Source organism: Bolinopsis microptera, chromosome 12 (assembly GCF_026151205.1).
Source record: "Bolinopsis microptera isolate Bmic1 chromosome 12, MBARI_Bmic_1.0, whole genome shotgun sequence".
In the NCBI taxonomy this organism is placed as follows: Eukaryota; Metazoa; Ctenophora; class Tentaculata; order Lobata; family Bolinopsidae; genus Bolinopsis; species Bolinopsis microptera.
In genome coordinates this window covers 9,850,442-9,864,254 of record NC_087083.1, presented here as the reverse complement: position 1 = coordinate 9,864,254, position 13,813 = coordinate 9,850,442, and the positions used below count along the sequence as shown (strand labels likewise).

General features: G+C 33.8%; 1 protein-coding gene across 1 annotated transcript; it reads right to left on the bottom strand.

The window, feature by feature from the left end:
• Nucleotides 1-450: 450 nt before the first annotated feature.
• LOC134824630 (inositol polyphosphate multikinase-like) lies at nt 451-13,347 on the bottom strand. The gene is made up of 9 exons (XM_063836585.1): nt 13,276-13,347; nt 8,346-8,470; nt 5,322-5,454; nt 5,033-5,102; nt 4,697-4,783; nt 4,250-4,339; nt 3,252-3,355; nt 2,877-3,018; nt 451-1,337 (listed from the first exon to the last, which is right to left on the bottom strand). Exons 2-9 carry the CDS (start codon nt 8,452-8,454, stop codon nt 1,233-1,235), a joined length of 840 nt encoding a protein of 279 aa, XP_063692655.1. The 5' UTR covers nt 8,455-8,470; nt 13,276-13,347; the 3' UTR covers nt 451-1,232.
• Nucleotides 13,348-13,813: the final 466 nt, after the last annotated feature.

Sequence of the window (13,813 nt, the reverse complement as noted above, 5' to 3'; positions counted from 1 at the left end):
GCTAGAGTCAAGTACGTTTGCTTTAATCAAGGACAATTTACGAGTTAAACTTTAAAACAAGACGGTGTTAGTGTAACTTATTGTTTCTGTATAGGTCCGATGGCGGTCGGTATAAGCTTATGATCTTAGAATTGAATAAAATAACAATAGGAACATGCTACTCATGAGTCAGCCTACCGTCTGGTAACTAGAAAATATTTCTGCCAAGGGGGCGTTTTGGCTATTTTTACACTAGTGTTACTCAGTAAGTGTAACTTATTGTTTCCATGGGGCGATGTAAGATTGTAAGCTCATGATCTTAGAATTGAGTAAAATAACAATAAGAACACGGTAATAAACATACTATAATATGTTTGCGCTTTCATTCCTTCTAAATTATTCACCGCAGAAGATTATAACTTTATAAGGTATAATTTGAACATCATGTTGAACAAGTTAAACAAGTTGTATAATGTATCTTAAAAAGATCTTATAAGCATGATATAACTGTATATATGGTGACTAAAACAACAGGCTCTGTGAACATTCAGCGTCGTTATTAAGCTTATATTTTGGGAAATGTTGACAAAGAGAATAAAATTGGAGGAAATAAATTTTTGGACTTGTTTATTTTAGTCACCCTGTGAAATGAACGATGTAGTCGTGACAGTACTATACCATTACCATTTATTCATGATAAACAGACAGAAAACAATAAAAAACATAAAATATGCGCATTTTTGCACGATCACAATATGATATTGTTAGCTTACAAAAATCCAATATTTAACAACTCGGTCTAAATTTGATAGTTTGATTTAGTTTAAGATATTGCCCCAAAATAACTCAACGGTAAAAGTCTTTGATATGAATAATTTAAGAAACGTATATCAAGTAATGATTAACTATAGGCAGAAAATTATTAACTTTATAAATGAACACAATACATCCATTGTATATACATAATCAATCTTCAAACTCTTTAGAGCAACTACGTAAACTAAAATTAACTAATACGATAAAATTAAAACCCTGTGATGATTAACTAATTGACAATCTTCCAAAAATTAATATAGCCGGAATCCTTAAAATTCAGACTAAATCACACAAAATTCTAGTCTAATATTTTATTACTGGGCGGCACTCAGCCTGTCAATCTTCTGTTTATGAACAGAAAAGCCTGAGGTCCCAGGTAAATATTCTAATATTTCACCACAATTCACTTCCACAGAATTCTTCACATTCCACTACTACTAGTCGTGTTTCCACTCGTTTGTCCGGTCACTGTGTATGTGAGATAGGATATCAATAAGGTTCTTTAGCCCTATATCTACATGAGTGTTGTCTTCTGAGTTCTCCTGAACAATGTTAGGTTAGATATGTATAATTAAGATAATATTATGTATAATTAAGATAATATTATGTATAATTAAGATAATATTATGTATAATTAAGATAATATTATGTATAATTAAGATAATGTTATGTATAATTAAGATAATGTTATGTATAATTAAGATAATATTATGTATAATTAAGATAATATTATGTATAATTAAGATAATATTATGTATAATTAAGATAATGTTATGTATAATTAAGATAATATTATGTATAATTAAGATAATATTATGTATAATTAAGATAATATTATGTATAATTAAGATAATATTATGTATAATTAAGATAATATTATGTATAATTAAGATAATGTTATGTATAATTAAGATAATATTATGTATAATTAAGATAATATTATGTATAATTAAGATAATATTATGTATAATTAAGATAATATTATGTATAATTAAGATAATATTATGTATAATTAAGATAATATTATGTATAATTAAGATAATATTATGTATAATTAAGATAATATTATGTATAATTAAGATAATATTATGTATAATTAAGATAATATTATGTATAATTAAGATAATATTATGTATAATTAAGATAATGTTATGTGTAATTAAGATAATATTATGTTTAATTAAGATAATATTATGTATAATTAAGATAATGTTATGTGTAATTAAGATAATATTATGTATAATTAAGATAATATTATGTATAATTAAGATAATATTATGTATAATTAAGATAATGTTATGTGTAATCAAGATAATATTATGTATAATTAAGATAATGTTATGTGTAATCAAGATAATATTATGTATAATTAAGATAATGTTATGTGTAATCAAGATAATATTATGTATAATTAAGATAATGTTATGTATAATTAAGATAATATTATGTATAATTAAGATAATGTTATGTGTAATCAAGACAATATTATGTATAATTAAGATAATATTATGTATACTTAAGATAATGTTTAAATGTGTAATTAAGATAATATTATGTATAATTAAGATAATGTTATGTATAATTAAGATAATATTATGTATACTTAAGATAATGTTTAAATGTGTAATTAAGATAATGTTATGTATAATTGAGATAATGTTATGTGTAATTAAGATAATGTTTAAATGTGTAATTAAGATAATATTATAAAATATTTAGAAAAATGTACGACTTATAATAACATTTTAGCAATTTTTACCCCCCCCCCCCCCCCCCTAACCCCCCTCTCCGTAATCAACCGTAATCAAGACCCAACCCTCCTCCCGACAGCAATATTACGTAATCATGGCTGTAAGCATTTGGAACCCCCCCTCGGCTGATTTCGACCATGTGAACGACCTCCAACCCAGTTTCTTCACTGGTTACCAGTGACAAAAAAAATCGCGGCATGTACGGAATCGCGATTTTCCCATTATTTGCGACAAATTTTATGTATAGTTTAATGTATAGCCTGTTAAATTTCGCGGTATCGCGATTTTTGGCCAAAATAATCACGAAATCCTTTTGTCCCTGCTGGTTACCTGAGTGGTGTGGTGAGCGAAGTCGATCATCTTCACCGTGCCTTTCTCCGGGGTTAAACCATCGTACACTACTAAAAGAGAAGATCTACATAACCAGAATAACTTTTGTGTAGTGTAGTATTCCAGCAAACCTGTCATCTGCCTGCAAAAGTAACAAAATTTAATATTAGTTAGTTTTTCAATGTTGTCTAGTACAAGTTTAGCGAGAATTTGATAGCGACAACTAGCGCTGGATAGCGACAATTATCGAACATTTATATTTTGCGCTGGATAGCGACAACTAGCGCTGGATAGCGCTAGTTGTCGCCATCCAGCGCTAGTTGTCGCGTTTTGACTATCGCAAAAAAACCCTGATTATTTAGTTAATTAATTTACCTGATTAGTGAAGGTAGAACATCACGTCGCACACTCTTCTTATCATGAAAATACTCCTCTGTTTTTACTGCTGCGTTCTCTATCGTGAAGGACAGGCCCCAGTCCTGAAAAGTAAACAATAGGAGCATATAATATATTGAGGGGCTTAAGGGGGGGGGGGGGGGGGGGGGGGGGGGGGGGGGGGGAATCGACTCGAATCGCATCGAAATCGCATTTCCACCTTATTTTTAGAACGGATTTTTGATTTAGGCCTCAAAAAAAATTTGGCGGCGAAATTCTGAATTTTGCTGAGCAAATTTTGAAAACTGATTGAGTTGTTACAATTTTAATGAGATCAATTCCACGAATATCGCGAACCAAGATACTGGCGATTTAGTTCATTTTTTGTGGTATTTTCGCCTTAGTATCCACATTTAAACAGATATAAAGCTAAAACTTACAGAGAATATGTAGTTTAGGCTTATCTTTCATATAAAGTAGGTTTCATTCAAAATATTGATATTTGACCAATTTATGGGACGAAATCTACCAAATTTGGTGCGTATGCCCAAATATGGGCATATGGTTTTTGGCTCATAATTCAGTCATTTTTGTCCAATCTTGATGAAGTTTCATATACGAGTTCAGGAGACCACAAGCTTCAAGAAGAGCAACATAAACCTGAGTTTTGGGCATGTTCAGGGTATTTGGCTAAATTGGGCCTAATTTGGACCAAATATGGGCGTGGCGGCCCCGCGGGCACCGTTTGGCGGTTGGGGTCCGGGACCCCCTCAAAAGTTCGGTCACTGGTCCTAGTTTGTTGGTCAACTGCTATCTCGAAATCAAGTTTCACACAAAAAAACCCATTGGCCCTCCCCCCTTAATCGTTAAAAATCGTAAAATTTTTTCAACGCCAAGATTTCAAAGACTAGCCTGCACAACAGATAAATAATACGAAAATCCTCCAAAAGTCAAGATATAATAAAAGGCTAAAATACCATTATCAGTTATAGCATTACCTTGTCCAATTTCTCAACAGATTTGTCGACAGCGTTATAAACATTAGCTCCAACGAAACGGAACCCTAAATTTGGAGCAATACCCAGAAACTGAAATATGTCATTTTTTGTTTTTATTTCAAAATTCAAATAAATTTTACATTATCAAATTTTCATGACAAAAGAACATGAAAAAGCTGATGTATCAGACCTTAAACAGATTGGCATTGACACTGTAACAAAGCATCAAAATTTCTAAATACGTTTCCAAAAAACAAAGGACACAATATAAATATCCCAAGTTTTTGAGTTTATTTGAAATTTTTTAATAAAGTTGTAGTTAATAATTTATTAATTTTGGTGGTAAGATATTTATATTTTTCCATATTGTGTTTTGATACTTTGTAGACATGTGTAATGATGTTATGTCATAATTTTTACTTTACTTTACTTTAGTATAATTCAAACCTTTGTTTTGTGAGTTTCCTGTTTGTTGTGACTGTCCTGTGTATTGTAGTCTACTGAGCCCACTTTTATGTCAGAACCACAGGGCACCTGAAGAAATGTGTTAATTAGCACAGTTAATACTGGAGAATGCAGTAATTTAGAGAATGTAGAGAATGCAGTATTATATTGCATACCTTAGTTTTAAACTGTTTGGACGTGAATGATCTTTCATCATGAAAGTGATAAAAATAATAAAAAACGTTATTCAAAATTTTTTGCCGATCATCTCTATCACGACCAGTCATGACAATATGTTCGGAATGTTTCTACATTCTCAAAACAAAACTCGAGACTTACCTTAAATCCGTAACATGCATCAGATAGCGCCATGTACCTTATGTTCTGATAAATTATCGTTTTGTAGTATCTGAAATAAGACGGGTTAATGAAGTCACGTTGATTTACAGGAAATTTCAGTATGTCAGTTAAACGGAAACTGTGTCTGCACTGAATAGACGAATTTTAATTCGGAAAGAGCGGTGGATCTAAGCATAATTAATTTAAATGCCTCCTGTAAAAATATATCCAAGGAAATTAGAATGATCATGACTGTTTAATTCAAGCCTTGATTCACGGAACTACGTACGTTGGAATGAAATCCCTAAATCTTGAAAAATTTCCTTCGCTGAACACCATTTTGTAGAACTTCTCCTCTTTATCCCCTCTGGAGTCGTGAGAAATGTTCTTGTAGAGTCTTCCATTAGCTCCCATTAGAAATCCTGAAACAAGATAATGAATTTCTTGAGGAACATTTACGCCAGCCAAATGCAATTTAACGTCCACGTTTCAAAATTGGGTATAGCGGAAAGCGCGCGCGCGGAAAGTACTTAAACGCGCGGGGGTTCTTGCAAAAATATCGTATGTCGTCCGCGGCTGACGAACACAAAACCAGGATTTTGACTAAATAAAATCGTGAGCTGTTAATCATTTAATTCTTATTTTAGTTATGTCTCTTTTGTCTAATTTTGTGAATGAACATTGAGGCAAATCAGATGAGTGCAACACAGAGTTCAACCCAACAATAGGTACACCATTTCATAGGAGTCTGTATCTCTGTCCGTTAAAGTTTAAACAATAACAGAATAACGACTTCCGCTCTCAGGGCTGCAATGATCACATTGTTTTGTGAAGACAGAGCCGTGAATACGGCCAACAGGAGGCTCTTATGTGGTTGCATTTCCTAGTGACCATACTAAATACTGGCTAGTTCTTAGTTGCTACCAACTTTGAAGTCTACGTAGAATTATTGTGGTAACAAAGAATGTATTTTGTAGATAAAATCAAAATCAAAAGTTTGAGAAAATCGTGTGATTTAAGTTGGCAGAGAAAACATTAACATCCTAGTGGCTAGTTACACGTAAAAATTGATCTTTACACTACAATTAATTATATTACAGTGAGTCTATACGGTGAAAAATATGCGGAAAATTGTAATCTGATAATGATTTGCTAAATGCATCCTGATAATTTCTTATTTGATCCAATAAGGTGGATTTCTTATAATGTAAAGCTGAAATTTTCCAAAGAAGCCGGTCGTTTGGAACAAATTTACGTCTCTATTCTCTAATAGTAACTTATTAACTTGTAAACCAAGGACGAATAAAACAGCGAGTAATTAACCTACAGTTCTAAATGCATTGGCTTATGGATATTATTATTAATCAACTATATACAGCAAACACAAGATAATAGAAAATAAATCATAAAATCGAGTGGCCGAGTAGTCTCGACTCACCCATAGCTTCTCCATAAACGTCTATCATTAGCTTTGTACACTAAATCGTTGAAACTACTTATGGATAGTACGCAGAAATTGAAGGGAACTCAGTAAACTGAACTTAACAATTATTAAAATCTGGATCTTAAAAATGCATAAAATTTGGGTAAGTTACCTGATTTTAACGATATACCTAATTCACACGGCTAACAGATCGCGCGCATAACTTGAATAGTATAATGTGCAGGTCATTGATGAATGGTAAATCACATAACTATTAGACAATGACCATAACATTTTACTTTTTCAGTATTTAATATTATGTAAAAATATGTACGGTAATATTAAATGTGCATTTAACTTAAATGACCTTTTTAACTGACGCATTCCATTTTCGAATTTTAGAAAATGTAGTTCGGGCAATAAATAATTTCCTATAGATAGAGGTATAATTTGTCCTGATTCTCGAACTTTTATAGTATGTATAGATGTGGATTCTGGTGTTGAAGCATATCTTTTGACACGTGACAGTGATCCTGTAGTTTAATTGGTCAACAGTGAATGCTGATTGGTCTATTGCAGCTGTCACGTGTAAAAATTATACATTCTCACCAGATCCACATATAATACATTTCTATTGTTAACAGAACACTCAGATGTATTCCAAGATCTTTTGGAAGGGTTCCTTCACATTTAACACTCAAACACGGATTTCCCGATCATTCGGCTAAGTCAACCACAAGAAATTATACAAACCTGACGAAGCACTAAGCTCGCCCCTAGTATCAATAGTTAGTGGAATTTGAACCTCCAACCTACCGATTACGGGTTATCAAAACCTGCCCTACACCTTGACTTATGTGATCACATTAGATTAAAAACTAAAAATGCAGAAAGTTATGGCAATGTAGACTACTTTACTGTATCATTTTCCCATTTTATAGCAGTTTGTCTTGGAGAAATTGTGTATTGTTTTTAAACCTTGACCTAGAGCCCAAACAATCACAGTGATTGTTTAATGACAAGATCTATCATTAGTTACTGAACTATTTTTGCTATTTTTACTTAGTATCGGTACTTATATTTATTGCATATTAAATATTGAACTGCTTTTATAATTTACCAGGCATCCTTATGCATGTTAAACGCAACTCTTATTGAACCTCAGTAAATAGCTTGCATTTCAAAAGTATTACAGCTGTTGTTTAAGTTTAGGTAAGTGTAATTACAATTTAGCGAAAGAAACACAAAGGCACTAAGTTATTTTAAAGGCTTAGACATTGTTATGTTGCAGGCTCTATGTTTGATTAAACCTTAAGTACCTACCTGGCATATGTACAAAAACAGAACAATAGTGTCTATCTAGCCTGGTGCATGTTTGTGAATCTTGTGACTTTAAAAAAGAACCTTCTTGTGACCGAAATGATACCTACTTAGGTGACCAAAAAGTTCCTACAGTATGTGGACATATATATAACATATTCTTCAAGTCAGGTTGCGACAAAACGAACAGTGTAAAACGAAGAATTTTCATTTAGCCATAACTTCGCTTCTCAACAACCGATTTTCATATAACTCAAAAAAGAGCATATTTCATGTCCACAGGCTAGTAGACCCCAAAATTAGGGGTTTGGTTACACCTTGGTCATATTTATGAAGGAGCACATGTTTTAATTGCCAAATGGTGAATTAAGCTCAATTTAGAAATCGACCCTAGTTTGAAACAAGATTCCCTTGCCAGAGTTGTCATGATGATTTTACCTCAATAAGTCGAATGTTGTGTACCCCTTGGCCTTTTTTGGTGGACACAAAAGTAACGAATATCTATGTCGACCTTCCGTACCAGGCCAGTACAACCTGGCGTATCTCCAAAACCAGAAAAACAGTTCCTACCTGGTGCGTCTCCATGATCCTTGTGACCTGCAACTTGATGCCAGACCTCCTTGAAAGGTGATATTTCCTCTTCATCTAGTGTTACATCTCCTTCTTTGCCCAAACTCATGGTTACTATCTGGCAACTGATAAGAGATATGATTATTATGACTCTGATCAGTATTAAATATAGTCTGATTATAGTCTGATATAAACATATAAGTGATCTCACAGCATATTGGTATAATGATGTGATTGTTTTAAAGCTGGATTCTTTTTGACATATTATCGTGCAAACGCATGCGGAGGGTAACCGTGGCAACTTCACCATTACTGCTCCTCGCGCGGAGAGGATGCATTAAAATGATTATGCAGAGGGTAATGCATGTTTTCCTTTGTGACACGTGACACCGTACGTAAAACCTTCCTACCTACCCTACCCATCCTCAAATCCTACCACTTCTAACCATCTTATGATTTTTAAAAAAAAAAAGTCGATGGAAAAAATACAATGCCAATTTGGTGTATGACTTTTTGTCCTTGACTGTTAGGACAGGTAACTAACGGGGCAAGGAATGTGCATGCCTGATAGTTAAGTTGAGTTTTTAGAGACAAGGCTCATATTAGGACCATAAGAAAATTGTTAGCAGACATTAGGGGTTCTGTTTATAGTTATGACTATGGGTTGCAGTCCTGTTGTGACAGAAAGTCTACACTATAATATGCTTAAGTTTATATTGTGTAGTTCGAGGATATAAAATGCAACTTCAAGATGGATATTGGAGAGCTGGCTAAAGATTATGGCCTTTATTTGTATTAATGGTTATAATAAGCTATAAATATCTTAAACTATAATAAGCTTTAAATATCTTAAACTATAAGTGCTTATTAAAAATTTCTTTATATTTCATTCTCAAATTAAAACTTGAAAATTCAAAAATATACATTCACTTTATTTAAACTTTCTCACACATACTTTACTCACAGGACAAGACAAGTGGAAAACACTAGATTAGTGGAAATTCGTTGAGATGTGTGTGGCCAGCTATCACATCAATCTATTAATGCACCACACCTCCACTTTACTAAAAGTTATACAATAAATTCTACAATCCTTATTTTGTATCGTGATGGAGACCGGTGTCCATACAAAACATTTACTAGGTTGCCGTTTGGTGTGAGCAATAGCGAACAGCACGCACTAAAGAAGTGTGTTTTTATTCGTGAAACAAATGCGTATTGAGTAACCTTCCCTTGATCCAATTTCAAAAAAAAATTTATTAGCTTACTTATAGACTTACAATGCAAGGAAACTGTCCGAAAAATTTAGAGCATATCCAACCATCAAACATTATTGATTATTTTACATATAATACAGCTAAAAGCAGCGTATTTTGCCCCATTTTCATATCACTATAGCTATATCGATCAACCCTGATATCCACCAAATTTTTCAAACAGTTGTAAAAGCCCTATTGGAAACTTTTCACAAATTTTCAGAATGATCTCATTCAAGGAATCGAAGATATGCAGACAAAGTAATTTACTGCCGACTATATAGCTTCTTTACTTATCATATGGTCATATACGATAAACAGTTTGGATTCAGATCCAACCACTCAACGGCACATGCCATCAATTACTCCATTGACCACATTCTTAAAAACCTAGAAAGTAAGAATCATGTAATTGGCATATTTATTGACTTGAGCAAAGCATTTGACACAATCGACCACAGAAAATTACTTGTCAAACTTGAACACTATGGCATGAGAGGGCCCTGTCTTGACCTAATTGAAAGCTATTTGTGTAACCGACAGCAGTATGTTGATTTCCAAAATACACACTCTGATAACTGCAAAATTGAATATGGGGTACCACAGGGATCAGTTCTAGACCCTCTCCTCTTCTTACTCTACATTAATGACTTCTATTTGGAAGCAAACCAAGCTTCGACCGGGCAGAGTACTATGAAACATGTGCACGTGCAAGACCATACTTTAATGAGAAGTCAATTTGAGCATTGCTCAGTTATATGGAGACCGGTCACAAAATCCCAGATAAGTAAGCTGGAGGGCCTCCAAAAGCGTGCTATTAAGTGGATTCTTCACGAGGAGTATTATATGAGTTATTCACCATCCACATTCCACATACATTCATAAATGCAGACAGCTGAAGATTATGCCCATAGAAGACCGCTTTGACTTTCTTGACCTTATTTTCTTCTTTAAAATTGTGAAGCAACATATACCTTTCACTTTACCCTCATATTTGCAACCATTTCAAGGCCACTCAAGGTTAAGAAATAGCCACATGGACCCCTTATATTTTGTAAGCTCAATCTTACCACGAGCAAGCTCTAACGCTTTTGCTAAGAACTTTTACTTTAGGACCCATTCTAAATGGAATCATATTCCTCTAGCTATACGTGAGATAGAGACTATTTCTGAGTTCAAAAGCAAATTGACCTCCTACATGTGGGATAAAATTCTGCCGGAGGACTTTGATTATGATCTAGATTATTCCCTCGAGACAGAGATGTGAGGCAGTCTACATAAAGCTTAAAAGCTAACAATATGTTCATAAGAGCTTAAATCCCTGTTGTCTGTATTTCTCATTTCTCAATTTAGTGCATATCATCACATCATGGATTTCACTTTATTATATGATTTGATTGCTTTTGATATTTTTGTGTGATTCTATTTGAAATTGTAATTAAAATTCAAGATTTCCGTGGGCCCATTTATGTGCAGGAGGTGCATTTTGCTCTCAACATCTTCGTTTTGGTGACCCTCAGGTCCTTTGATTACATACATTTTGTCCTATAAAATCTGATTTTATCGGAGTCTTATACTTTTGAAAAGATTTAATGTTGTTCATTCATTGTGTAAATTTGTATGTAATTGATTGATTTGAAAGCTAGAGAGTCTAGGGATAACTGGTAAAGTTTTAGATGTAATTACAGATTTTATCTCAAATAGAACTATGAGAGTGTGTGTAGAAGGTGAAACTTCAGAGTGGAAGATTGTATGGTCAGGAGTTCCCCAGGGATCAGTCCTTGGACCATTACTATTTGTGTTATTTATTAATGATTTACCAGATAACATTAAAAGTAAAGTTAAAATATTTGCTGATGATCTTAAGCTTATAGCTAATGCCTCCGAGCATGAAACTATAGCTAATGATCTGAACGAACTAGAGATGTGGGAGAGTAAATGGCTTTTAAAGTTTAATCCTACTAAGTGTTCAGTAATGCATTTAGATGTTAACGATAACCCAAGATCAAGTTATTCTCTTAATGGAGTTACTTTGGCAGAATCTGTACAGGAAAAAGACTTGGGAGTTATAACCCATAACTCTCTGCTTTGGAATGAACAGATTAAGGCTTCAATATCTAAAGCCAACAGAATGATATGCTGGATTGTTAGAAATCTGATTATCTGGGAAAAATCTGTGATGATATCCATTTACAAAGCTTTAATAAGACCCCATTTAGAGTATTGTGTTCAATTGTGGAGTCCAGTTGCGGCTCATGGAAGTTGGGGGATCATCTTGGAGCTGGAGAGCGTCCAGAGGCGGTTTACCCGTCTGATTGACGAGGTGGGTACTCTTCCATACAGTCGTCGACTGGAAATCCTCAATTTAACAACGCTGGCAGAGCGGCGAATACGTGGGGACCTCATTGAATCTTTTAAAATGATAAGTGGTTTGGCCAATTACGGAGCTGGTTTGTTCAGTATGAGCAGATCTGGTTTTAATGTGGTATCAAACAGTAGATGCAGTAAAAGTAGCAGTAAAATGAAGAAAGTCCACAGTTCTTTTCTTCCGGAGAGGGTGAGACCTTATTGGAACAAACTCCCCTCGGATGTCAAGAATTGTGGGACTGTGTTAAGTTTTAAAATAAGATTAGAAGCTTTCAAAAAAGAGACTATTTTAAACGGATCCGTAAATGATATTCATTTTTGGTATGTTTCGGACGAAGTATTAGGAAAGATTGAGGGATTAAATTATGCTACTAATAAAGAGAAGCACAATGAATATCTTGTGTGTAATCCTCATGTTGCTAAGAAACGCTTTATTAACTTATATAGTAGTGGAAAGTATGTAAATTAGATTCATTTTATCTTGGTTGTTTAGGCCAATAGATTTAAGATATTTTTAAAACTTTAGTAGATATATTTTTGATGATGTGTGATGATGTTTCTGTCATTATATTTTGATTTGATTTGATTTGAAAGATTTCAATAAAAAAAATACAGTGAACACATCGCAAAAAGGAGCTTTGCTTTGGAAAACACTAAGCCAATATTCAATACCGAGAAAATCATGCCAATCCACGACCTGTACACCCAACATAATATATAATCCACTGAACTGTTTAAAATCTTGAAACTGCATCAACCCATCTCTCTGACAAGTTTATTACAAACAAGTTCCAGAACATGTAGCCAAACTATGCAGGTCCCCCGACACAAACTTGACATTTTGTCTTCAATTTTGTCTTCAAAGGTACGACTATATGGAACAGTTTGGTTGATAAAATATTCGACAGATGCACTCCTTATGAAAACAATGTCATGGTCCCTGGCTCTAGTAAATTTTCCGACCTTTCCTCCCCCATCTCAATTATCAAGAGCCGTATCAAAAAGCTTTTACTTGAAACCCAGCAATTGACAACAACTGGGCGTGAAATTGAGTGGCTCCCCCTAAATAGCTGGGGCATTGAACCAGCTTAGTTGATCAGCATCCCATCCCTTGCATACAATTAATTACAGAAGCGCTCATTATACCTGTTTCAAAAGCATCCTGTCTGGAAGTTCCCTGACTGCCGTGTGAATCTTTGGATCTATTTTTGGATCTATTTTTATATTGATATGATTTTTATATACCTATATACTCATCGCATAATTTTCATGTCCGCCTGAACAAACCTGGCACCATCAAATCTTACCTCTAGAAACCCCAGAACTCATCAAGCCTAGTCTGAATTCAAAACTAGTTGACCAGCTACGTACAGTTTCCTGGACAACTGGAACCTTTTGGGCCATGCACAAGCCAATAGCCGGTATGGTCCTGCAGTGGGGTCTCCTTGTCCTTGGATCTGTGTTTTGATCCGTATTTTCTTAAAATTTTCCATTTGTGTCACCTAGACTCACCTATTAAATGTTAATCGACACCACTGGTCCTAATAAGATTTAGTCATGGCACGACTACTCAAACGTAACAGTTAAAGAGGCCGTGTGACATACTATTATATTCTTATAATTATATCATATGAATTGATTGCACTGCTAATAATAAATAAAATACTTCGTTTCACTAAAATACTTTGTTTTACTAAAATAATACGACAAAAATCAACGAATTTTATCAAATTACTCGACTTTCACACTTAATTTTGCTCCAAAAGCCGCGCACCATCAAATATGGCACCTAGGCAAAACTCACTGATCGTTCAAAAAGATATAACAAATTTGGTACTCTGAAAA

What these genes read in the sequence shown, in the direction of transcription:
- LOC134824630 (XM_063836585.1), bottom strand. Translation starts at nt 8,454, where the DNA reads ATGAGTTTGGGCAAAGAAGGAGATGTAACACTAGATGAAGAGGAAATA. An exon ending in ATGCATGTTACGGATTTAAG is followed by an intron (nt 4,784 to 5,032) that starts GTAAGTCTCGAG and finishes ACATTTCTTCAG; the next exon opens with GTGCCCTGTGGTTCTGACAT. An exon ending in AGGAAACTCACAAAACAAAG is followed by an intron (nt 4,340 to 4,696) that starts GTTTGAATTATA and finishes GACATATTTCAG; the next exon opens with TTTCTGGGTATTGCTCCAAA.